Source organism: Schistocerca gregaria, chromosome 10, assembly GCF_023897955.1.
Source record: "Schistocerca gregaria isolate iqSchGreg1 chromosome 10, iqSchGreg1.2, whole genome shotgun sequence".
NCBI classification, from domain to species: domain Eukaryota; kingdom Metazoa; phylum Arthropoda; class Insecta; order Orthoptera; family Acrididae; genus Schistocerca; species Schistocerca gregaria.
This window is the reverse complement of record NC_064929.1, coordinates 118,796,418-118,823,535: the sequence shown is the minus strand read 5'-3', so window position 1 is coordinate 118,823,535 and position 27,118 is coordinate 118,796,418. Positions and strand designations below refer to the sequence as shown.

At 44.5% G+C, this 27,118-nt stretch overlaps 1 protein-coding gene across 4 annotated transcripts in view; it reads right to left on the bottom strand.

The window, feature by feature from the left end:
• The window catches only part of LOC126293454 (uncharacterized), a 146,291-nt gene that overhangs the window by 66,952 nt on the left and 52,221 nt on the right, over nt 1-27,118 (bottom strand). For 2 of the 4 annotated variants that reach the window (XM_049986696.1, XM_049986697.1), the window contains exons 3-5: nt 20,236-20,352; nt 13,081-13,182; nt 6,545-6,799 (exon numbers count right to left, since the gene is read on the bottom strand). In XM_049986696.1, the coding sequence (XP_049842653.1) occupies nt 6,545-6,799; nt 13,081-13,182; nt 20,236-20,352 (474 nt within the window). The remainder of the gene's footprint in view (nt 1-6,544; nt 6,800-13,080; nt 13,183-20,235; nt 20,353-27,118) is intronic. The other 2 variants (XM_049986698.1, XM_049986699.1) reach the window with 2 other exon arrangements.

Below are 27,118 nucleotides of genomic sequence, written 5' to 3'. Positions count from 1 at the left end.
TGCTCTCTAGGACGCTTCAATACTGCCTCGTTTACTCTGTAATAGCACACTCCTAGGCAAGAGAACTCGATACCATGAGAGGAACACATGCCACGTTATGCTGATGCAGCACTATGCTACAGTACTGAGTCAGCATTGCTGTCCACCTTCTGGTCAGTGCCTATCTCGATACAAAAACCACGCACACTTCAGCCTGTGGAGTACGTGATATGTATGGCGATACTAAACTCCTCCTGAACAGGCTATGAAGACCCAACGTTACTGACCGGCCGCCATGTCATCCTCAGCTCATAGGCGTCACTGGATGCAGATATGGAGGGTCATGTGGTCAGCACACCACTCTTCTGGCCGAATGTCAGTTTATGACACCAGAGCCGCTACTTCTCAATCAAGCAGCTCCTCAGTTTTGCCTCACAAGGGCTGAGTGCATCCGGCTTGCCTCAGCACTCGGCAGACCAGATGGTCACCCATCCAAGTGCTAGCCCAGCCCGACAGCACTTAACTTCGGTGATCTGATGGCAACTGGTGTTACCATTAAGTCATGCAGTTGATGTCTGTCCATGTGTCAGCCTACCCAGCAAGAACGCTACTCCTCCACTATATTTCCTACAAGGCTGTCTACTGGGAGTCCAGCCACAGCACTGATGGGCTGAGAGTTGAAATGAAGCCCTTCTGGCCACTGGGTGTAGCCAGCCCCAGATGCTGCTAGCTAGGCACTGGACTGGAATTTGCTCCCTCAAACGTCTTTGCCTTGTGTCACACACACCATGGGTGGGGCTGATTGCAAACCCATCATGCATTCAACCGCACTGTGCCACTCTGCCTAATCAGCTCCTGATGTAGCTCAGCTGACAGAACTGTTTACTACGCAAGGTCGCACTGCACCTCGTAGTAGTTGCAAGTGTCTTCACCACAGACTCTTGCCACCTAGGTCTGTGGGTCAGACCACCTTCTGGCTCCCAACAGATGTGAGCTTCTACAGCTAATACGAACTATTGGAAAGTAATAAAGAGCTAGTTTTGTCTCCTCCGACCCACCACACTTATCAAATCAGTACTGCCTCACCACGTTCTCCGCAAAGGGCACAGAAGCAAGTATCCAGCACATGAATTGTTCATCACACTTCACAAGGTGTGGTGATTAGGAAGAGCATATGGACTGCCTGATTAGACGCTCAAAGGACAGGGAGAGACTGTGTAGACAGGTGAACCATAGTATGCATTTGTCAGTGCTGACGGCAAGTTATAGATATGTCAGAAACCATATGGTATGACAGATCTCACCACCAGGGACCATTTTATGGCAGATGGTAGCCTGATATGGAGGATTATTCAATGGGATAAATTGACCACGTCCATCTCTGTCAGTCTCTGGCAAACGGGATAAAAGCCGATATAAAAGTCATATACTACTGTTTCAACACTTATAGAAGTGCACATGCACCTGTCCCATGCATGATTTATAGTAGACAGATTTGAAGAAGAGTTGACAGATATTATCATGCGTTGCACTTGCTTATATCGCTTTTGTTGGGCTCTTCTGGGACACATTAAGTGAGAATTGCATGTCTTCTACTCTGTTGCAGATCTCTATGAGTTGCGAGCAGCGGTTCAAGGTTCCCTTGCCAATTACGGTGACTTCTAAACAGTGGTAGAGTGTAGCAAAGTCTTCTATGCAACAACAGGGGCAAAACGAAGTGTTAAATATTATTAGACTGTTATCTCTAGCTCAATTTCTCTTGAGGTTCTTTGCACCTAGAACTGATCATTTCTTTTTGGTATGGATACAATTATGACATTTTAATTATGAAAAGATTGGAAACTTATTTTAAGACAAAAATGTAAAATTCTGCAATCAAAACAACAACAAAATCTAATGTTTCCTGACTGCAATATCTGCGATACACAACTAAATTCTGTCAAGTCACAGAAACACCTGGGCGTAAGTACCTGTAGGGATACAAAATGGAAAGATGAATGTGGCCAGCCATTGGTAAAGCAGAAGGTAGGCTTCAATTCATTGACATAATATAAGAGAAACAATATCACTTATTGTTGCGCCAGTGATGTCTGCTGGAGGTAGGATGCTTCGAAGAGCTGTGGGCAACTCGATGACAGTTAAAACGGTTGTCTGTTCCCTAGTGGGTTATCACAAAAGACTCTTGTCCACATCAGTAATGGGCTGATAGGTGTGCATCGAATACACAGGCCATAGAGCATGGTGTATAGCCAAAATACCTGTAGGACGTTCTGTATTGAGGTTCAAGGACTCCTGTAAACGAGATATGGAGAGGTTTGGAATCGACACAAACAGATGGGAGGCACAGGCTAGCAAGAGACCAGAGTGACGTGATGATATATCGTCTGGAATGTCGAAGCATGATGAAGACCTGTTAGATTAAGGCAGAAAAAGCTTCGCAATGCTACCACTGCTCCTTCCTCAGCAGCCAGATACACTTGTGACAATTTCAGCAAGAGATGCCGTGCTGGCATTGGCTTCACACGTCATATGAAAAAATGCAACCCATAAACACACAGACACTGCAACAATCATCTTCCAGAATCTTGCCCACATCAGGAAGGTGCTGATAGGTGTGCATCGAATTCATAGGCCATAGCGCATGGTGTAGGGCCCAGATATAGCGGACAGTCGCTGTGCCCATCTCGGCACTGCAGTGAGACAAGCTTGAGACACTGGCTCAGCTGTGAACCAGGCGTCTTAGCCAGGTCTATCTGATTGTGTGGCAAAAGCATCTGCATACGAGAGAGTGGCTCTGGCAGATGTACCACAGCTCAGTAGCTGGGAGGCCCTCATTTTGACACGGCCCATCAGCACTCTTGTTGGATGTGAAGGCAGATAGTGCTGCAAGGATCCCATGTGAACAATAGGGACCTCTTAGAGGAAACCCACCTACAGAAGATGTCAACTTGTTGACCCTCTCACTCTATCCCAACCTGCCCAGATGGCCAGTATTTATACACACAAGGGGGGCTTGTTCTTGATTGATCACACCAGATGCTACATGTACCACTTGCCACTATGCTGCTGATCCATCCCAGTTTACTACAACTTCATCTGTCATTGACCAGACGAATGAAGCTGCAGTATCACACGAAACTAGATGGTTGCAGAGACCTTTTCAAATCTCAGAAATCTATAATGTATGTATGCAGACTCAAGCTACGAATGAAAACTTGTACCAAGGTTACACTGAGCTGGGAGGTTTCAGCAGCATTGTATCGAGTGGTGTATGCGACACCTGTGACAAGTAGGCAGATGGTGTGCCGGAATATTGTGACAGCATGTTTTGACAAGTAGAATGACTATAGCAACAGGCTATTGTGTTGACTGGAACCGATACATAGTATACAGCGGAATTTGCATACAAAACTCGTGGGCAACCCATACTAGAACATTGTTCAAATGTGTGAGACCTGTACCTGATTGGTCTGACAGCAGATATTGAACTGAGCAGATAAGGGCAGCATGAATCATCACGTGTTTGTTTGAGCCTTTGGAGAGTGTGACTGTGTTTGTGAAAGACCTGAATTGAAATATGATTGAACATAGACAGCAACTATCCCAGGAATGGCTCTTACGATGTTTCAAGAAACAGTATCAAACTAGAAATTCGCAAATATGCTAAAAACTCCCAAGTATTGCTCCCATGATACTGAAAAAACAAGAATTGATTAATTACGGTATTGAGACATGCATTCCAACTACTGTTCTTCCCATAGGGCATATGTGAATGGAATGAGAAGAGACCCTATTATGTGGTGCAGTGAGAAGTACCCTTTACCGTACACCTGAGAGTGGTTTTTCAGAGTATAGCCACAGTCTAACACAACAGTCGCGACACTTCGCCTCGATTTTGTTGCCTACAGCGCCGGCAGCGCCCCAAGCGGTCAGTAACTGTGAGTTTGGCGCGAATAGTGGTTGTTTATTTTGATTTCTATAATGATTTTTACAAGCGGGAGCGTTTGAAGCGAAATAAATTGCAGCGACAACAGGAAGAAGACACCACAGCTGTCCTTTTTTTGGCTTCATAAGGATCCTGAGAGGTATATACCATCATGTTACTAAACTGTATCGTCAGGATTCCCTTGCAAACTACATGTGTATTAGTGTTTCGTTTTAGGAGCAGAAAATGGCTAGTTAATAGCAGACGAGAAAAAAAGACCCAGTTTACCTGTATAATAATATTAGGTTTTGTCCGTTACATTTCGAACAAAACCAGTCCATGAACGCAGACAATAACAAACTCGTGTGGAATGCAGTACCCACACTGTTTGACATTCCAAAACAGCCACCTCAACTGACGATGAAGAGGAAACTGCCACAAAGATTCGACAATCCATATAAAGCTGTAAAACAGTCCTATTAGACAGAATCAGCCAGTTCAACTCTCCATTTGTCAGTGCCAAATTCGTGTGAATCGTCAACACAGACATGCGGTTAGATTAAGTGCAGTTATTCGCGTCTTACAAAAGCGTAATATTTGGTATGTATTTCATTCATTTCTGTTGTTAGTAACTTTCCTTGCTTCCTTCGTGTGATGACATTATTTTGTTAGCACCTTGTTGACTGACAGGTTGTTCGAAAATTATTCAAATATTTGGTTTTTCGTGAAATGTAATGTAATCAGCTCATTATAATGTTTTCAACATATTTCTCCCACTATTTGGCAGTTGCTTGTCCCACTTAGAATAATATAAATATGAAGGTCGTACTTGTGGCAACAGGCGGTGACAATGGTAAACACAGTAGGCCTACAGTACGATAAATGACTGTCGATCGCTTTTGCATGTAGAGGTACATGTATGTGCTTCTTACGTGTGAATCTGTGTGTTTATATTCTTTTGATATCAATGTGGTAAGCTGCACTTCTATCCAACGTCACAAGTATTTCTTCACGACTGTGTTATAGCTTGCACACTCGATTCACAGTTTTTGTCCATCCTTCGCCTATTTTAGAATCATTTTTAGAATCATATATGCCTTCTGATTGACAGATGTGAAAATTACCGAACTATCAGTTTAATAAGTCACGGCTGCAAAATACTAACGCGAATTCTTTACAGACGAATGGAAAAACTGGTAGAAGCTGACCTTGGGGAAGATCAGTTTGGATTCCGTAGAAGTATGGGAACACGTGAGGCAATACTGACACTAAGACTTATTTTAGAAGCTAGATTAAGAAAAGGCAAAACAAAATTTCTAGCATTTGTAGACTTAGAGAAAGCTTTTGACAACGTTGACTGGAATACTCTCTTTCAAATTCTAAAGGTGGCAGGGATAAAATACAGGGAGCGAAAGGCTATTTACAGCTTGTACAGAAACCAGATGGCAGTTATAAGAGTCGAGGGACATGAAAGGGGAGCAGTGGTTGGGAAGGGAGTGAGACAGGGTTGTAGCCTCTCCCCAATGTTCTTCAATCTGTATATTGAGCAAGCAGTAAAGGAAACAAAAGAAAAATTCAGAGGAGAAGAAATAACAACTTTGAGGTTCGCCGATGACATTCTAATTCTGCCAGAGACAGCAAAGGACTTGCAAGAGCAGTTGAATGGAATGGACAGTGTCACGAAAGGAGGGCGTAAGATGAACATCAACAAAAGCAAAACGAGGATAATGGAATGTAGTCGAATTAAGTCGGGTGATGCTGAGGGAATTAGATTAGGAAATGAGACACTTAAAGTAGTAAAGGAGTTTTGCTATTTGGGGAGCAAAATAACTGATGATGGTCGAAGTAGAGAGGATATAAAATGTAGACTGGCAATGGCAAGGAAAGCGTTTCTGAAGAAGAGAAATTTGTTACCATCGAGTATAGATTTAAGTGTCAGGAAGTCGTTTCTGAAAGTATATGTATCGAGTGTAGCCATGTATGGAAGTGAAACACGTACGATAAATAGTTAAGACAAGAAGAGAATAGAAGCTTTCGAAATGTGGTGCTACGGAAGAATGCTGAAGATTAGATGGGTAGATCACATAACTAACAAGGAGGTATTGAATAGAATTGGGGAGAAGAGTAGTTTGTGGCACAACTTGACTAGAAGAAGGGATCAGTTGGTAGGGCATGTTCTGAGGCATCAAGGGATCACCAATTTACTATTGGAGGGCACCGTGGAGGGTAAAAATCATAGAGGGAGACCAAGAGATGAATACACTAAACAGATTCAGAAGGATGTAGACTGCAGTAGGTACTGGGAGATGAAGAAGCTTGCACAGGATAGAGTAGCATGGAGATCTGCATCAAACCAGCCTCAGGACTCAAGACCACAACAAGAACAACATGCCTTCCAATACTACACAAACCCTTGGAGACAAGAAAATAACTCAAATATTTCCTAAATTATGTAGGAAATTGATGCAAAACAAACATTATGCTGACGACACGACTGTCTTTCACCATACTCGCCGCTTGGAGCGCTAGTGGCGCTCGATCTGTCAAACGGTAACAACTTTTACAGCAATGAGTGTTGTGACTTATTTGTTAGACTGTGGTATAGCTGTAGTTGGTGAAGCAGGATCAGAACACAAATACCTCCCAGTTACGACGCAGCGTTGTGTCCTCCTCCCTCCCCAGCGGGAGGCCGGCCCTCTGGAATGGCCCAGCTGGACGCCTGGATCCCCTGGCCGCCCTCTCCAGGCTGTCAAACTCTGGAGAGCTGCTGCAAGAGGACTGCGGTGTTGACGTGGCGACTGGCTCAGCACAGAACACCTGCGTCCCGTCTGTGGGCTGACCAGGGAACAGCTGTGTCCCAGTCAATGGTGGACTTCCTGTGTGTAGCTGGTGACTCTGAGTACCACAAGCCCAGACAGTCAGCAAAATGGATCAGCGACGTAAACACAGCTTGCACCATTCAGATTACCACATACATTTTACATCGTTTGGCACACACAAATGGAACTGGTGTAGATTGTTTTTTAATTGCACAACGTCCTCTAGCGGAGGAGCATAATGGAACTCTGTCACATGAACATACAGATGATGTTTCTGTTGATGAGACTTTGTTTTTGTTATGTTGATATTTGGAAAATTCCGTGAGTAATACCGATGCTGGCCATACAATAGCGATGAAATACAATATTAACATCTTTGATCTAACAGAGTTTTTGGAACATGAAAAATAGTGGTCCTTAACTTGAGAAAACTATAAATTCTGCCCCGTTTCCTTGAAGAATCGAAATCCCATCTATTGAGGCAGTAGGATGTCAAACGGTCCAACTTGGAGCGGAAGAGGCACCACAGGACATTTTCATTTCCAATGCCTATACTTTTACAAATAAATTCATAAAACTTTTCCAACATGACCAGGAAGGATTCAGTATCCACACTGGTAGCAGTGGAAGTTCCAAAACGTAACAAAACAACTATTTTTACATATGAAATTTCATATTTTTTTGACATACTATAGGCTACAGTCGTTACAATAGGTACACTTTCGTTCAAAAGTAAGAGAAATACGTCGATAAATTTTGCACAGCATACAAACCATACTTACAGGTGTATGAAACTCTATAATTCATTTAATTTACGAAAAAATTAATGAGCTGTTACATTTTAAACTTCATGTTCAAAAAAAACTTAAATTTTATAGTTAATTATCTCAATTTTTAACACAGTTTTTATAGATTTGGAAAATTCTAGAGTTTCATACACCTGTCAGTATGGTTTGTATGCTGTGCAAAATTCGTCGAAGAATCTTTCTTACTTATGAAGAAAATTATAGCTCTTGCAACGAATGCAGCTGATATTAAGCGAAAAATTGATGAATTTTCACATGCAAAAAAAAGATATTTTGCCATGTCATTGAACTTCCACTGTTACAATTGTTAATCCTGAATCCTTCCTGGTCATGTTGGCAAAGTTTTATGAATTTATTTATAAAAGTGCAGGCAGTGGAAATTAAAATGTTCTGTGGCGCCTCTCCTGCTCCAAGTCAGTATATTTGACGTTTTACCCCCTTAAACAGGTTGTAACGTCTGGTTACCTTATAAATGAGTTAATATATTAAATCTTTGAGCCTAATTATGTCGCTTTTATTAATTTCGCGTTATTCAACCATAGACTAATGAAAAAGTTTAGAAAAGGTTTGAAATAATATTTAAGGTTTGTTGGGTATAACTAAGTGGTCTCATTCTCAAATACTGGGTGAATCTAGTCTGATCATTTGTGCTCTGTGTGTCAGTGGGTCAATACATACACTCAGTTTCTAACTCTGATACCTGATCTGTTGTGTTACTCCACTGACATAAGAATATAGCACCCAATGAAAAGATTATAATGGCATTTTCCATTTTTAATTTTGGTCAATAATTGTATTAAATACAACTATAAATGTGTAAGCATTTTAGGTGTTTAGTAATACAGATATAGACAGCCTAATAGCTTTGTTTCAACATCGACATCATTTCCTTAAAATATCTGTGTTTTTAATATGGAAGTACAGTCAAATAAAAACTAGACGATAGAAATAAAGTTAATAAACTCTTTAAAAATGTCAGAGATGGAAAATGCACTGGAAGATCCATTGGACGGAATGGATATTTTCTAGAAAAGAGATTATGAGATAAATGCCAAGAAAATTAAAATAGGATAATGGAATGTAGGTGAAATAAAACACATGATGGTGAAGGAATTATATAAGGAAATGAGACACTAAAATCAGTGAATGAATTTTGCTACTTGAGCTGAAAAATAACTGATGATGGACAAAATAGAGTGGAAATAAAATGCGATAGCATAGAGAGCGTTACTGAAAAAACGACACTGTTAATATTACACACATAAAAGAAAGTTTTGTATCGAGTCGGTTTCAAGAGTTACGGAAACTGTATATAAAATTGGAATAGAGATCAACATAAACATCATTTCCACCCTTTTCATTGCTCATGAAAAGCACACATTGCATGTTGTACCACCATACAGCGAGACCTTTAGAGGTGGTGGTCCAGTTTCCTGTACACAGTAGCAGGTCCTCTTGCATTGATGCATGCCTGTATTCGTCATGCCATACTATCCACAAGTTCGTCAAGACACTGTTGGTCCAGAATGTCCCCAACGGCGATTTGGCGTAGATCCCTCATAGTAGTTGGTGGGTCACATCGTCAATAAACAGCCCCTTTCAACCTATTGCAGGGATGTTGCATAGGGTTCATGTCTGGAGGACATGCTGGCCACTCTAGTCGGACGATGTTGTAATCCTGAAGGAAGTGATTCACAAGAAGTGCACGATGGGGGCGCGAATTGTCGTCCATCAAGACGAATGCCTCGCTAATATGCGTCCGATATGGTCTCACCATGAATCGAAGAATCATTCATGTATCGTACAGCCGTTACGGCGCCTTCTGTGACCACCAGCAGCATACATCAGCCCCACATAATGCCACCCCAAAGCAACAGGGAACCTCCACCTAGCTGCACTCGCTGGACAGTGTGTCTAAGGCATTTAGCCTGACCAGGCTGCCTCCAAACAGGTATCCGACGGTTGTCTGGTTGAAGGCACATGCGACACTCATCGGTGAAGAGAGCGTGATGCCAATCCTGAGCGGCCCATTCGGCATTTTGTTGGGCCCATCTGCACCGCACTGCATTGTGTCGTGTTTGCAAAGATAGATCTCGCCATGCCTATTGCGCACAGTATGAGTCGTAACACGATGTCCTGTGGTTGCACGAAAAGTATAATTCAACAAAGTGGCGTTGCTGTCAGGGTTCCTCCGAGCCATAATCCGTAGGTAGTGGTGATCCACTGCAGTAGTAGCCCTTGGGCAGCCTGAGCGAGGCATGTCATCGACAGTTCTTGTCTCTCTGTATCTCCTCCATGTTCTAAAATATCGCTTTGGTTCACTCTGAGACGCCTGGACACTCCTTATTGAGGGCCCCTCCTGGCACAGTATGACCTTGCGGACGCGATCGAACCACGGTATTGACCGTCTAGGCATGGCTGAACTACAGACATCACGAGCCGTGTACCTCCTTCCTGGTGGAACGACTGGAACTGATTGGCTGTCAGACCCCCTCCGTCTCCTAATCCATGATTGCTTACATCGTTGGGTGGGTTTAGTGACATCTCTGAACAGTCAGAGGGACTGTGTGATACGATATCTTCAGGAGTTCTGGAAAATGGGATGATGCTAAACTTTTTTTGATGTGCGTAAATATGAAATTAAGTGTTAGTAAGTCGTTTTTGAAAGTATTTGGCTTGTTTGACTGTAGAGTAATGTTGTATGGAAGTAAATTGCAGTCGACGAATCGTTCATAGAAGAACAAAGACAGAAGCTTTCGAAATGTAATACTACAGAAGTATGATTAAGACTAAAATTAACCAAGAAGTAATTAATCGAATTGGAGAGAAATGAGCGTTATGATACATCTTGAATAAAGAAAATGGTTGCCATTGAGAAACTGTCAATTTATGCTGCCATTTTTTTTCAGTGGCTAATTGGTTGCAGAAAGAAAAACAGTGAAAGTCAAAAACGTTTTATTTGCAACGTTTAGCTACACCTTCCAGCTACTTCTCAGCATGGTGGACGCTCCCACTTAAATATTTCTCGTAGCAAGGTCCCGACTTCAACGCATTTTGATGATCTGCAGCTCCTTGTCTGTGCCAAAGTGCTTCATGTAAACGAAGAGGCGAAAATCAGAGGGAGCCAAGAACGGGATGTGTGGTGGGTGATCCAACACTTCCCATCGAAAACGCTGCACGAGCATCTTCATTGCACTTGCAGTGTGCGGCTGAGAATTGCCACGATGGCGGAAACGCATGACAGTTATGTTATGTGGGCTGCTTTAAATTAGGCGAAGCCCCTCAGCAGTCACTTCATATTTGATGAGATACACTACTGTTCTAGGCATCTTTACGTGTTCACTATGTGCCCAGAACTGAAAAGTGTGATGTGACGTGACAGACAGAGATATGTGAGACACCGCACGAAGCTTCACCAGATTTTTACGGTGTTTTAATTTCTGGTCAGATCGCAGGTTCTCACAGTAATGGGGACAAATGTCAGTAATATGGTCTGGGGTATTGTAAAGGAAGACAAAGTCTTAAATAAAGTACACAAGTTTAAATGAATGTGGAGTGCAGAAGTTACCCAAATTTGAAGTGTCTTGCACAAGACTTTAAACAATTGTATGATGTTGCAGACACCCATTTGTTTCCAGAATGAGATTTTCACTCTGCAGTGGAGTGTGCGCTGCTATGAAACTACCAGGCAGATTAAAACTGTGTGCCCGACCGAGACTCGAACTCGAGACCTTTACCTTTCGCGGGTAGCTGCTCTACCAACTGAGTTACCCAAGCACGACTCACACCCCACCCTCACAGCTTTACTTTTGCCAGCCAGTACCTCGTCTCCTACTTTCCAAACTTTAGAAGCTCTCCTGGTTTACTTCTGCCGGTACCTCGTCTGCTATTTTCCAAACTTTACAGAAGCTCTCCTGGTTACGAGGTACTGGCAAAAGTAAAGCTGTGAGGACGGGGCGTGAGTCGTGCTTGGGTAGCTCGATTGGAAGAGCACTTGCCCGCGAAAGGCAAAGGTCCCGAGTTCGAGTCTCGGTCCGGCACACAGTTTTAATCTGCCAGGAAGTTTCATATCAGCGCACACTCCGCTGCAGAGTGAAAATCTCATTCTGGAAACATCCCCCTGGCTGTGGCTAAGCCATGTCTCCACAATATCCTTTCTTTCAGGAGTGCTAGTTCTGCAAGGTTCGCAGGAGAGCTTCTGTAAAGTTTGGAAGGTAGGAGACGAGGTACTGGAAGAAGTGAAGCTGTGAGGACGGGGCGTGAGTCGTGCTAGGGTAGCTCAGTTTGGTAGAGCACTTGCCCACGGAGGCAAAGGTCCCGAGTTCGAGTCTCGGTCCGGCACACAGTTTTAATCTGCCAGGAAGTTTCATATCAGCGCACACTCCGCTGCAGAGTGAAAATCTCATTCTGGAAACATCCCCCTGGCTGTGGCTAAGCCATGTCTCCACAATATCCTTTCTTTCAGGAGTGCTAGTTCTGCAAGGTTCGCAGGAGAACTTCTGTAAAGTTTGGAAAGTAGGAGACGAGGTACTGACAGAATTAAAGCTGTGAGGACGGGGCGTGAGTCGTGCTTGGGTAGCTCAGTTGGTAGAGCACTTGCCTGCGGAGGCAAAGGTCCCGAGTTCGAGTCTCGGTCCGGCACACAGTTTTAATCTGCCAGGAAGTTTCATATCCGCGCACACTCCGCTGCAGAGTGAAAATCTCATTCTGGAAACATCCCCCTGGCTGTGGCTAAGCCATGTCTCCACAATATCCTTTCTTTCAGGAGTGCTAGTTCTGCAAGGTTCGCAGGAGAGCTTCTGTAAAGTTTGGAAGGTAGGAGACGAGGTACTGGAAGAAGTGAAGCTGTGAGGACGGGGCGTGAGTCGTGCTAGGGTAGCTCAGTTTGGTAGAGCACTTGCCCACGGAGGCAAAGGTCCCGAGTTCGAGTCTCGGTCTGGCACACAGTTTTAATCTGCCAGGAAGTTTCATATCAGCGCACACTCCGCTGCAGAGTGAAAATCTCATTCTGGAAAAATCCCCCTGGCTGTGGCTAAGCCATGTCTCCACAATATCCTTTCTTTCAGGAGTGCTAGTTCTGCAAGGTTCGCAGGAGAGCTTCTGTAAAGTTTGGAAAGTAGGAGACGAGGTACTGACAGAATTAAAGCTGTGAGGACGGGGCGTGATTCGTGCTTGGGTAGCTCAGTTGGTAGAGCACTTGCCCGCGGAGGCAAAGGTCCCGAGTTCGAGTCTCGGTCCGGCACACAGATTTAATCTGCCAGGAAGTTTCAAAAGACTCATTTGTTATTGTTCCATTACCTGCCACAAGTCTTCCTGTTTGACGCCACTTCAGCGTCTTGAACATCGATAATGGTGGAATGAAATGTCGAGGACACCACAAATACCCAGTCCTCAAGCGAAGAAAATTACCGTTCCGAGCAGGAATCGAAACTGGAATCCACCATCTAGAGCTAACAGCTAGACCACGAGCTGCAGACATCACAAGGTAGCGTGGAAAGACTTGAGATCACAGCAACAGCGTCTCAGACTTGTACCGATGGTGGCAATTTACCTTCTGCTGTTCCAGACCAGCGCGGTTCTCTGCCTGAGGGTAGGGGTTCGATGCCTGTACCGCATTCTGAGACGCAGAGGTCCGTGGCGGAGGCCTCGGAGCCTATAACAGACCACAACAAGGTGATAACTGAGCAAGTGAATCAAGTTTTATATTAGATTTCAAGCGAGGGACGCGATACACGAAGCTAAATTTCAATTTGCGTACATTTCAGTTTTGTTAATGAGTGTAAGTACAGGCTTCCACGGCGTTGTCACAGCCACTAAAATTCTTCTGACTGTGTGTCTACATTATCAATGTCTAAAAGTGTTTTTGCTAACTAGTTTTACACATTGACAATTAAGTCACAAAACCAGGCCAATTTTATCGACTGTTTGTTTAAGACGTTCGACAACAGAACATGAGGGCACAGGATACTAACCATCCAGTTAATCACACATTAGAGCAGTTCAAGGACATAATTTTATAGAAGAATAACATATCAGAAACGTGTAATGTGACTTCAATATAATAATGTTTAGTTCCAAAGAAACCACCAGCACTTACAAATTTCCCAATGCTATCCACGATGTTATCAGAAATATTTCATTATTTTGGTTATCAGATTACAATGTCTATAACTTCACTCAAAACTTGGTTACATGCATGAAAACGCAATTTTATAAAACACAAATAGCTTCGTCAAGTCAAATAAATTGTACACTTTTAATGACACTCTGGTATTATGTATACTTTCTACCATTACGAGTATGATTTACAGACTTTTTTAAACGTCAACTATTCACTTCGTTTATACTTTTTCACTGTTTCTTATTACTGGATGTTAAATATCTAAATCAGTTTAATACCACTGTTCTATGTATTATAGAAAAATGCAATTTTTTATTGATGCCAGCGCTTGGAGACAAAATTATCTCAGAAGTACCTTTCACTAATCAGAGCTATAACCTACAAGTACATTACATTGTTTTGTTGTCATACGTTCTTCATTCTGCATTTGTTTTTTCTGTTGGAGAGCTTTTGAAATGCTTTAGCATAAGGGAGATTCTCTAGCGAAACTTAAAGCACTGTTTTGAGTGTGTTTATCTGTGTAATTCACTAATTTCATAAAACGATCAGGTGCTAATTTTCTCTGTCGCTATTAAATCAAAGCGAGGTCATAAGAATGTCGTTGCAGACAACAACTGCCAAAAATGTGTATAGAAAAGACGAGTATTTTATTTCCTACATTACAACGGTGCTCCCTAGCACATTAATAAATGCACACAATTTAGTTATTACTCTAAGAACGGGGTCAACAAGATGACCTATTTCGTTTCATTTAAACAGCTGGTAGAAGCTCATGTAAAACTGCGATACACTCAATCGGAGTAACTTTGAACCAGTTTTTACCATTTCTTGGAAATACTGAACACATCACAACAGACACTGTAACATTTTACCTCTATAGTTACTGAGTGCTTGGAAAGTGAAAATAACTAACTATGCCCCATTATATTAAAATTTCAGTTTTAATACTAGTACCAAAGTTGCGCTGTCATTCAGGATAATTGTAGATCAGTTTTAAAGTACAAAGAATATTCCCTGTATCTAATGCTCTGGGTGAATTTAAATCGTCCCAGATGGTGGTGGTGGTGGTGGTGGTTAGTGTTTAACGTCCCGTCGACAACGAGGTCATTAGAGACGGAGCGCAAGCTCGGGTGAGGGAAGGATTGGGAAGGAAATCGGCCGTGCCCTTTCAAAGGAACCATCCCGGCATCTGCCTGAAACGATTTAGGGAAATCACGGAAGACCTAAATCAGGATGACCGGAGACAGTATTGAACCGTCGTCCTCCCGAATGCGAGTCCAGTGTGCTAACCACTGCGCCACCTCGCTCGGTGTCCCATATGGAATTCAGATATTAAAGAGAAGTAAAAACAAACAATGTTAATTCAGTATTGCAGGTTTACTTTGAAATCTCGAGATTTTTGTATCACCTGACATTGTTAACTCACTGTCAGCAGACGCTCTCTTCACAGCTAACGTAATTAAAGGCTAATCACAAGCCTAAGGCCTTATAGGGAATTAGAAAGACAACTGAAATACTAACTAGAAATCACAGAGGTAATAAACTGTTACTTTTAGTACAAAATAATACAAGTAGCTGGAACAGCAGCCATTTGAAACAAAAGTGGTAAGTGGTACAAAATCAGACTGACTGATAAAAAGTTTCCCTGATTGCAATGAAATTACTGTCTGGTTCGATTCTAAGGGTTTCTAAACCACGCTATTTTTTAAATAAGTGAAATAGTATTAAAGTAGCAATAATCCCACATCTACAGCACACAAATCACTTTATGGTACGCTTTGGGTAGTTTTAGATCTCATCTCCTCCTACTGTTCCATTCGTGAATGATTCATGGCAAGAATGTTAGTCACTGAGACTATGCACGAACTCAAAACTGTCTATATTTGAAACTAGCCCAGCTGAAGAACATGACAAGTCTTTCGACCACGCATCTCTATGATAGTACTGAAAGATTGCTCACTTACACTGAAGAGGCAAAATATTATGACCACTTAATTAATGGTGTGGTGATCCATGTCTTGATCGTAATACAGCGGTGTATGGCATGACATGTCTTCAAAGTGTCTTTGGTTTCTGAAGGTTTGTGGCACCAGATGTCTACACACAGGTAATGAAAGGCTCGTAAATAACAGCAGATAGGGCCCAATACCATCCCCGATGTGTTCCAAACGGTTCAGATCAGACACGTTAGCTTGCCACGATATCAACGAGAGCTTGCTATCATCCTCTTCACACTACTGTAGCACATTCCCGACCTTGTGGCAGGGACATTTATCCTGTTGGAATATGCCATTCCCGTCAGGGAAGACATGAATGGATGCAAGTAGTCTCCAATAATGTTCACAGACTCCACAGCAATCATGATGCCTTTAGCAGCCCATATCTCAACAGGTATTGATTCCAGGATATACTGCAAAAAACTTTTTTTCTAGTTTTGGCAATGCATAGGAAAATGTGACCTCTTATTTTTAAAGACCCTATGTACAGCGTCTGAACAAAGTGCATTTACACTGAAGAGCCAAAGAAACTGGTACACCAGCCTAATGTCGTATAGGCACCCCACGAGCACGCAGAAGTGCCACAACACGATATGGCATGGACTCGACTAATGTCTGAAGTGTTGCTGGAGGGAACTGCCACCATCAATCCTGCAGAGCTGTCCATAAATCCGTAGGAGTACGAGGGGGTGGAGATCTCTTCTGAACAGCACGTAGCAAGACATCCCAGATATGCTCAATAATATTCATGTCTCGCGTGTTTGGTGGCTAGCGGAAGTGTTTAAACTCGGGAGAGTGATCCTGGAGACACTCTATAGCAATTTTGGACGTGGGGGGGGGGGGGTCGCATTGTCCTGTTGGAATTGCCCAAATCCGTCGGGATGCACAATGGAGATGAATGGATGCAGGTGATCTGACAGGATGCTTATGTGTGTGTCAACTGTGAGAGTCGGATCTAGATGTATCATGAGTCCCGTCTCAGCCCAACTGCAGCTTCCTACAGAGTCTCCACCAGCTTGAGCAGTCCACTTCGAACATACAGGATCCATGGACTCATGAGGTTGTCTCTATGCCAATATACACCCATTGTCGGTGTTGATGGGCCTCAACTCAACTGCTCAACTGCTGTGGTAATTAGTCCCCTAGAACTTAGAACTAATTAAACCTAACTAACCTAAGGACATCACATACATCCATGCCCGAGGCAGGATTCGAACCTGCGACCGTAGCAGTCGCACGGTTCCGGACTGAGTGCCTAGAACCGCGAGACCACTGCGGCCGGCCGGGCCTGTATCACTCCAACTGCAGCTTCCTACGCCATTACAGAGTCTCCACCAACTTGAACAGTCTCCTTCTGACATGCACGGTATATAGACTCATGAGGTTGTCTCTATGCCAATACACATCCATCCGCTAGACAAAATATGAAAGGAGACTCGTCCGACCAGGCAACATGTTTCCAGTCATCAACACCCCATTGCCGGTGTTGATGGGCCCATATCACTCCAACTGCAGCTTCCTACGCCATTACAGAGTCGCCACCAGCTTGAACATTCCCCTTCTGACATGCAGGGTCCATAGACTCATCAGGTTGTCTCTATGCCAATACACATCCATCCGCTTGATAAAATTTGAAAGGAGTCTCATCTGACCAGGCAACATGTTTCCAGTCATCAACACCCCATTGCCAGTGTTGATGGGCCCATATCACTCCAACTGCAGCTTCCTACGCCATTACAGAGTCGCCACCAGCTTGAACATTCCCCTACATGCAGGGTCCATAGACTCATCAGGTTGTCTCTATGCCAATACACATCCATCCGCTTGATAAAATTTGAAAGGAGTCTCATCTGACCAGGCAACATGTTTCCAGTCATCAACACCCCATTGTCAGTGTTGATGGGCCCGTATCACTCCAACTGCAGCTTCCTACGCCACTACAGAGTGTCCACCAGCTTGAACAGTCCCCTTCTGACATACAGGGTCCATGGACTCATGAAGTTGTCTCTATGCTAATACACATCCATCTGCTCGATAAAATTTGAAAGGAGATTCGTCCGGTCAAGCAACATGTTTCCAGTCATCAACACCCCATTGGGCCCGGGCGAGGCGTAAAGCTTTGTGTCACGCAGTCATGAATGGTACATAAGTGGGCCTTCAGCTTCGAAAGCCCATATCAATGATGTTTCATTGAGTGGTTCGCACGCTGAGACTTGTTGATGGCGCAGCACTGAAATTTGCATCAATTTGAGGAAGAGTTGTACTTCTGGCACATTGAACGATTGTCTTCAGTCATTTTTGATCCCGTTCTTGCAGGATGTTTTTCCAGCCACAGCGATGTCAGAGATTTGATGTTGATTCCTGATATTCACAGTACACTCATGAAATGGTCGTAAGGGGGAATTCCCACTACATCGCTACCTCAGAGATGCTGTGTCCGATCGTCCGTTTGCCGACTGTAACGCCATGTTCAAACTCACTTAAATCTTGATAACCTGCCACTGTAGCAGCAGTAACCGATCTAACAACTGCACAAGATACTGTTGTCTTATATAGGGGTTGCTGACCGCAGCGTCGTATTGTACCCTTTTCCGTATCTCTGTATTTGAATACACACGCCTATAGTAGTTTCCTTTGCGCTTCAGTGTAAAACCTCTGTCAAGTTTCAGGCACAACACAATCCATCTTCAGGTGCACAATCTCACAGACTAACCATTCTACGAGCATGTCTGCATACCGATCGTCCCAAGTGATGTCTGCACCTACAGGGTGGCGCACGAAATGTGTTGCCACTTTGTTTTTGAATATAAACTTCATTGCCAATACAATCTGAATGGAACATACACTACAATGAAGAGCGGTCCATGGAGATTTGTTCTAACGCAGCACATGCTCAGTATATCCACCATTTCGTTTCCTAACTTCCTTCAAATGACCACTGCAGTTAGTGATTACCCTACGGCACATCTCTTCCGTAATTTCATTGGAAGCTTGAAGAATAAGCCTTCTGAGCTCCATTAAACCACATGTACGTTTCGGAAAAAATTTTTCCTTTAGGTACCCCCAAAGAAAAAAGTCACACAGTTTGAGGTCTGGACTATTGGAGGGCCAATTTTGTCCGTCATTGAAGCGATCTGGAAACCTGAGTGAAATGATCCTCATGTCGAAATGCTGGTGTAAAAACTCCAATACAGTGTTTGCAGTATGTGGCCTTGCTCCATCTTGCATGAACCACTGCGTGTTGAAGGACAAGGCAGTAGCAAGAAGCTGTGGAATTAATCTATTGCGAAGCATGCTCAAATAACACTCGCTGTTCACAGTTTCTTTAAAGAAAAAGGGTCCAATAAGTCTGTGACTGGAAACTGCTGCCAACACTGTAATCCTCGAAGTGTAATGTTGTCGTTAATGAAGCACTTGTGGTTTTTCAGTGGCTCAAAAGCGTACATTTTGTTTGTTAACCACACCGTCTAAATGAAAATGCGCCTTGTCCGAAAACCAAACGTTGTTGAGAGTTTCTTCCCTATCCTCCGCCCACTGAGCAAACAGTAGTCTCTGCTGCTTGTGTTCTTCAGTGAGCTTCTGTGCGCAGATCATCTTGTATGGGTACATATGGAGGTCACTTTTAAGAATGCGTTGAACGGAGCGTCTGGATATTCCCAGTTGCACTGCTGCTATTCTACACGATTTCCCGGGACCTCACTGTACAGCAACTCGTACCGCTTCAGTATTCTCCGGCGAACAAACAGGCTTAGGCCGAGGTCGCTTCGCTTCCAATATTGTTCCTTCCTGTACAAATTTATCGTACAACCTGTGGATGGTCTTCTTGCAAGGGACCCATCGTCGTGTTAAACTGTTGTCGAAAACGCCTATGAGTCACAACAAGGCTTTTCGTTTCATGAAAAAGTAACACAATTGCCGATCGTTGCTGTGTCGTCAGTCTTCCATTGTCAGCCATTGCTGCTTACTAGTCTCCTAGCGGCAGTATCGTGAATTACTCGTCATTTCGTAACTCATTTGTTTTTCCAAGCTCTGCTGGTACTGCTGTAGAGATCACAGCGGAATATCTAATGTGCGTCGTAAATAGTGACTCATTTGTTTTTCCAAGCTCTGCTGGTACTGCTGTAGAGATCACAGCGGAATATCTAATGTGCGTCGTAAATAGTGAAAGGAACAATTGGTAACACATTTCGTGCGCCACCCCGTATATTGTGCCGGCCGCAAAATTCACCCATTTCCCCATAGAGTGCAAACGAATGCGGGCGTAGGGTGGTGGTGTCGTGATATTGTGCTTTATTTCCGAAACGTATTGTGTTCTTTTTAATGGCGCTTTTGTAAAAAATGGTTCAAATGGCTCTGAGCACTATGGGACTCAACTGCTGTGGTCATTAGTCCCCTAGAACTTAGAACTACTTAAACCTAACTAACCTAAGGACATCGCACACATCCATGCCCGAGGCAGGATTCGAACCTGCAACCGTAGCAGTCGCACGGTTCCGGACTGCTCGCATAGAACCGCGAGACCATCGCGGCCGGCGCTTTTGTAAATGTGGCTCATCGTTTTAAGAAATGAGTATGTGCAGAGACCAACCTGTAGCCCTCGGCGAGCGTTTAAGAAGAGCGGCTGCAACCAGGATGGGATATTGTGCATGTTCTCGTACTCTGGAAGATTCGGATCAGGAGAACATGGAAGACCCTGGTCCGACGCCTGCAACCGAAAATAAAACAAAGAACAGGCTTATAGACAGGTAAATGTCACATGGAAGAAGGTGGCTGGCTGTCATTAGAGCAAAGCATGAGGCCTTGAAAAACTACGGTAGTGTCGAGATAATAAATACACTACTGGCCATTAAAATTGCTCCACCACGAAGATGACGTGCTACAGACGCGAAATATAGCAGAGAGGAAGAAGATGCTGTGCTGTGCAAATGATTAGCTTTTCAGAAGGTTGGCGCCTGTGGCGACACCTACAGCGTGCTGACATGAGGAAAGTTTCCAACCGATTTCTCACACACAAACAGCAGTTGACCGGCGTTGCCTGGTGAAACGTTGTTGTGATGCCTCGTGTAAGGAGGAGAAATGCGTACCATCACGTTTCCGACTTTGCTAAAGGTCGGATTGTAGACTATAGCGATTGCGGTTTGTCGACATTGCTGCTCGCGTTGGTCGAGATCCAATGACTGTTAGCAGAAGATGGAATCTGCGGGTTCAGGAGGGTAATACGGAACGCCGTGCTGGATCCCAACGGCCTCGTATCACTACCAGTCGAGATGACAGGCATCTTATCCGGACGGCTGTAACGGATCGTGCAGCCACGTCTCGATCCCTCAGTTAACAGATGGGGACGTTTGCAAAACAACAAACATCTGCACGAACAGTTCGACGACGTTTGCAGCAGCACGGACTAGCAGCTCGGAGACTGTGGCTGCGGTTACCCTTGACGCTGCATCACAGACAGGAGCGCCTGCGATGGTGTACTCGACGACGAACCTGTGTGCACAAACGGCAAAACGCCATTTTTTCGGATGAATTCAGGTTTTGTTTACATCATGATGGTCGCATCCGTGTTTGGCAACATCGCGGTGAACGCACATTGGAAGTGTGTATTCGTCATCGCCATACTGGCGTATCACCCGGCGTGATGGTATGGGGTGCCATTGGTTACACGTTGCGGTCACCTTTTATTCGCATTGACGGCACTTTGAACAGTGGACGTTACATTTGAGATGTGTTACGACCCGTGGTTCTACCCTTCACTCGATCCCTGCCAAACCATACATTGCAACAGGATAATGCACGACCGCATGTTGCAGGTCCTATGTGGGCCTTTCTGGACACATTCTCCAGATCTCTCACCAATTGAAAACGTCTGGTCAATGGTGGCAGAGCAACTGGCTCGTCACAATACGCTCCAGATCTCTCACCAATTGAAAACGTCTGGTCAATGGTGGCCGAGCAACTGGCTCGTCACAATACGCCAGTCACTACTCTTGATGAACTGTGCTATCGTGTTGCAGCTACATGTACACGCCAACCGAAGCTTTTTTTTTTTGCCCAGGCGTATCACGGCCATTATTACGGCTAGAGGTGGTTGTTCTGCGTACTGATCTCTCAGGATCTATGCACCCAAATTGCGTGAAAATGTAATCACATGTCGGTTCTAGTATAATATATTTGTCCAATGAATACCGGTTTATCATGTGCATTGGTGTTGCAGTTTTAATGGACAGTAGTGTAATTCCACCTTTTACGCAACGACACAAGCTCAGCACAATAGGTTGTAGGGTGGTAGGACTGGAGCAAAGTGACGCATTAGGCAGTCACCACCGACAGTTGCACGTGTTTCAAACTACCACACATCTTTAAAATTACCATTCAGGTGGAAATAAACTACTTCAATTTTAAACGTTCATAAAAACGCGCCACTTATGTCCTATTACACACTTACTGAAATGAGTTAAATTTTATGTACTCTAAATTGTAATCAAGCTGAAGAACAGATTACTAAAATATAAATAATGTAATGTTTCGTTACGACGGTGATTGTTATTACCAAAATAATTCAGAGTTCAGGCAACAATCAGAGGCCATGCCACAGAACATGTTACTTAAATGGTAGGCAGCACATAATTTAGCATATAAAATACACTCCTGGAAATGGAAAAAAGAACACATTGACACCGGTGTGTCAGACCCACCATACACTGCGAGAGGGCTGTACAAGCAATGATCACACGCACGGCACAGCGGACACACCAGGAACCGCGGTGTTGGCCGTCGAATGGCGCTAGCTGCGCAGCACTTGTGCACCGCCGCCGTCAGTGTGAGCCAGTTTGCCGTGGCATACGGAGCTCCATCGCAGTCTTTAACACTGGTAGCATGCCGCGACAGCGTGGAAGTGAACCGTATGTGCAGCTGACGGACTTTGAGCGAGGGCGTACAGTGGGCATGCGGGAGGTCGGGTGGACGTACCGCCGAATTGCTCAACACGTGGGGCGTGAGGTCTCGACAGTACATCGATGTTGTCGCCAGTGGTCGGCGGAAGGTGCACGTGCCCGTCGATCTGGGACCGGACCGCAGCGACGCACGGATGCACGCCAAGACCGTAGGATCCTACGCAGTGCCGTAGGGCACCGCACCGCCACTTCCCAGCAAATTAGGGACACTGTTGCTCCTGGGGTATCGGCGAGGACCATTCGCAACCGTCTCCATGAAGCTGGGCTACGGTTCCGCACACCGTTAGGCCTTCTTCCGCTCACGCCCCAACATCGTGCAGCCCGCCTCCAGTGGTGTCGCGACAGGCGTGAATGGGGGGACGAATGGAGACGTGTCGTCTTCAGCGATGAGTGTCGCTTCTGCCTTGGTGCCAATGATGGTTGTATGCGTGTTTGGCGCCGTGCAGGTGAGCGCCACAATCAGGACTGCATACGACCGAGGCACACAGGGGCAACACCCGGCATCATGGTGTGGGGAGCGATCTCCTACACTGGCCGTACACGTCTGGTGATCGTCGAGGGGACACTGAATAGTGCACGGTACATCCAAACCGTCATCGAACCCATCGTTCTACCATTCCTAGACCGGCAAGGGAACTTACTGTTCCAACAGGGCAATGCACGTCCGCATGTATCCCGTGCCACCCAACGTACTCTAGAAGGTGTAAGTCAACTACCCTGACCAGCAAGATCTCCGGATCTGTCCCCCATTGAGCATGTTTGGGACTGGATGAAGCGTCGTCTCACGCGGTCTGCACGTCCAGCACGAACGCTGGTCCAACTGAGGCGCCAGGTGGAAATGGCATGGCAAGCCGTTCCACAGGACTACATCCAGCATCTCTACGATCGTCTCCATGGGAGAATAGCAGCCTGCATTGCTGCGAAAGGTGGATATACACTGTACTAGTGCCGACATTGTGCATGCTCTGTTGCCTGTGTCTATGTGCATGTGGTTCTGTCAGTGTGATCATGTGATGTATCTGACCCCAGGAATGTGTCAATAAAGTTTCCGCTTCCTGGGACAATAAATTCATGGTGTTCTTATTTCAATTTCCAGGAGTGTATAAAATTTCATGTGAGGGAACAAGTTCGTGAGATTCAACAACTACGCTCAGGAAACCGATGCCCAGCCGCTCAGCTGTTTCCGATAAATGAAATGATCGTATGGCATTGTTGGCCGGGAGGCACCATTCTGGGAAGTTTGGCCGCCGTATTGCAAAGTCCTTGTTAGTTGACGCCACTTCGGCGACTTACGAGTCAATGATGATGAAATGATGATGAAGGACACACGACACCCAGTCATCACGAGGCAGAGAAAACCTGACCCCCGCCGGGAATCGAATTGGGACCCCGTGCGCAGGAAGCGAGAACGCTACCGCAAGACCACGGGCTGTTTCCAATACAGACTTGACATCGGGCCCCAGATGGGAGGAGCAACGGTCACGAATGGGCACGAGAAAATACCAGAACTAGTGGGTATCCACAGCGGACTGATATGTGCCTTACATAACAAGAAACAGTAACTCATCACAACGCATCATCAGTAGAATTAATACATGAAATTAATTACGATATCGATCTACTGTCCCTGTAGGAATTCTACTACCACTGTCAGCAGAATCCGTTTTCAGGCTATTAAACGCAGAATAACAACTAGCCTCTCAATAACCGGTAAGAATTTAGGAAACTACTGATTCCAAAATCATTCACGTGTCTGAGAGACACACTATTAGTTCAAACAGGAACGCAACATTAATGTCATTGCAATTCAGAGATAAATATATCCAGGGAAATATATATATATATACAGGGTGGTCCATTGACCGTAACGGAGCACATATCTCACGAAATAAACGTGACAACGAAAAAACTACAAAGAACGAGACTTGTCTAGCATGAAGGGGGAAACCGGATGCCGCTTAGGTCGGCGCGCTAGATGGCGTTGTCACGGGTCAAACGTATATCAACTGAGTTTTTTTTTAAATAGGAACCTCCACTTTTTATTACATATTCGTGGAGTACGTAAAGAAATACCAATGTTTTAGTTGGATCATTTTTTTCGCTTTGTGATAGATGGCGCTTAATAGTCACAAACATATGGCTCACAATTTTAGACGAACAGTTGGTAACAGGTAGGTTTTTTTAAATTAAAATAAAAAACGTAGGTACGTTTGGCAATTTTATTTCGGTTGTTCCAATGTGATACATGTACCATCGTGAACTTATTTCTGAGAACACATGCTGTTACAAGGTCATTACCTGTAAATACCACATTAATGCAATAAATGCTCAAAATGATGTCCGTCAACCTCAATGTATTTGGCAATACGTGTAACGACATTCCTCTCAACAGCGAGTAGTTCGCCTTCCGTAATATTCGCACATGCATTGACAATGCGCTGACGCATGTTGTCAGACGTTGTCAGTGGATCACGATAGCAAATATCCTTCAAGTTTCCCCACAGAAACAAATCCGGGGACGTCAGATCCGGCGAACGTGCGGGCCACGGTATTGTGCTTCGACGACCAATCCACCTGTCACGAAATATGCTATTCAATACCGCTTCAACCGCACGTGAGCTATGTGCCGGACATCCATCATGTTGGAAGTACATCGCCATTCTGTTATGCAGTGAAACATCTTGTAGTAACATCGGTAGAATATTACGTAGGAAATCAGTATACATTGCACCATTTAGATTGCCATCGATAAAATGGGGGCCAATTGTCTTCCTCCCATAATGCCACACCATACATTAACCCACCAAGGTCGCTGATGTTCCACTTGTCGCAGCCATCGTAGATTTTCCGTTGCCCAATAGTGTATATGATGCCAGCTTACGTTACCGCTCTTAGTGAATGACGCTTCGTCGCCAAATAGAACGCGTGCAAAAAATGTGTCATCGTCCCATAATTTCTCTTTTGCTCATTGGCAGAACTGCACACAACGTTCAAAGTCGTCGCCATGCAATTCCTGGTGCGTAGAAACACGGTACGAGTGCAACTGATGTTGATGTAGCATTCTCAACACCGACGTTTTTGGGCTTCCCGATTCTCGAGCAATTTGTCTGCTATTGATGTGCGGATTAGCCGCGACAGCAGCTAAAACACCTACTTGGGCATCGTCATTTGTTGCAGTTCGTGGTTGACGTTTCACATGTGGCTGAACACTTCCTATTTCCTTAAATAACGTAACTATCCGGCGAACGGTCCGGACTCTTGGATGATGTTGTCCAGGATACCGAGCAGCATACTTAGCACACGCCCGTTGGGCATTTTGATCACAATAGCCACATATCAACACGATATCGACCTTTTCCGCAATTGGTAAACGGTCCTTTTTAACACGGGTAATGTATCACGAAGCAAATACCGTCCGCATTGGCGGAATGTTACGTAATACCACGTAGTTATACGTTTGTGACTATTACAGCGCCATCTCTCACAAAGCGAAGGAAGTGGTCCAACTAAAACATTCATATTTCTTTGCGTACTACAGGAATATGTAATAAAAATGGGGCTTTATGTTTTAAAAAACTCAGTTGATAACCGTTTGACCTATGGCAGCGCCATCTATCGTGCCAACCATAGCTCCATCTGGTTTCCTCCTTCAAGCTAGACGAGCTTCGTTCTTTGTAGTTTTTTCATTTTTCATTTGACGCTTATTTCGTGAGACATTTGGCCATATATATATATGCGCCAGTGCCCTGTGGCGGGAATGATTCAAGTTTCCGGCTAACAGTAGGAGCTCTCCGAATAGAGAGGCCGGTTGGGGTACAGGAATACAGCTTACTTATCTGTGTCACCCTCTAAGATGGCTGAATAGCGAACTAATACTTGGTTGAGGGAATATCGATTGTGGTGAGTGTTGTGTACATCTAGCAGGTGAAACAGTGGAAGACACGTTTGCTGGTTCTCTAGACATGAGAAACACCATAGCCGACTTCGTAAATTATAAGGCTGATTTGGAATCTGTCATATCACCGACATCGGTATTCTCGAGTGGAAATATCAGATTTTCCGAGTTTTCTCGTAAAGGGCTACGCAGACGAGGTAAGTTTCTAGTTACTCAGTGATTTACAGCACACTCCGCCTCGCTAAAGATTCGAGTTTCTAGAGAAATAATTTCCAGTCTATATCTTCGGCATTTTACTATGCAAGTGATACTGCTATGCAATTCACATTGTTATGTGCTTGAATCGAGAAGTATCGCTAAAATGATACGAAATTCTAGCAAAAAAGTAGTGCTAATGGCTCTAAGCACTATGAGACTTAACATCTGAGGTCATCAGTCCCCTATAACTTAGAACTACTTACACATAACTAACCTAAGGACGTCACGCTCATCCACGCCCGAGGCAGGATTCGAACCTGCGACCGTAGCGGTCGACCGGTTCCAGACTGTAGCGCCTAGAACCGCTCGGCCACTTACGGCCGGCCTACTACAATGTGATCTGAGTCTACATCTGCTCCTGAGTA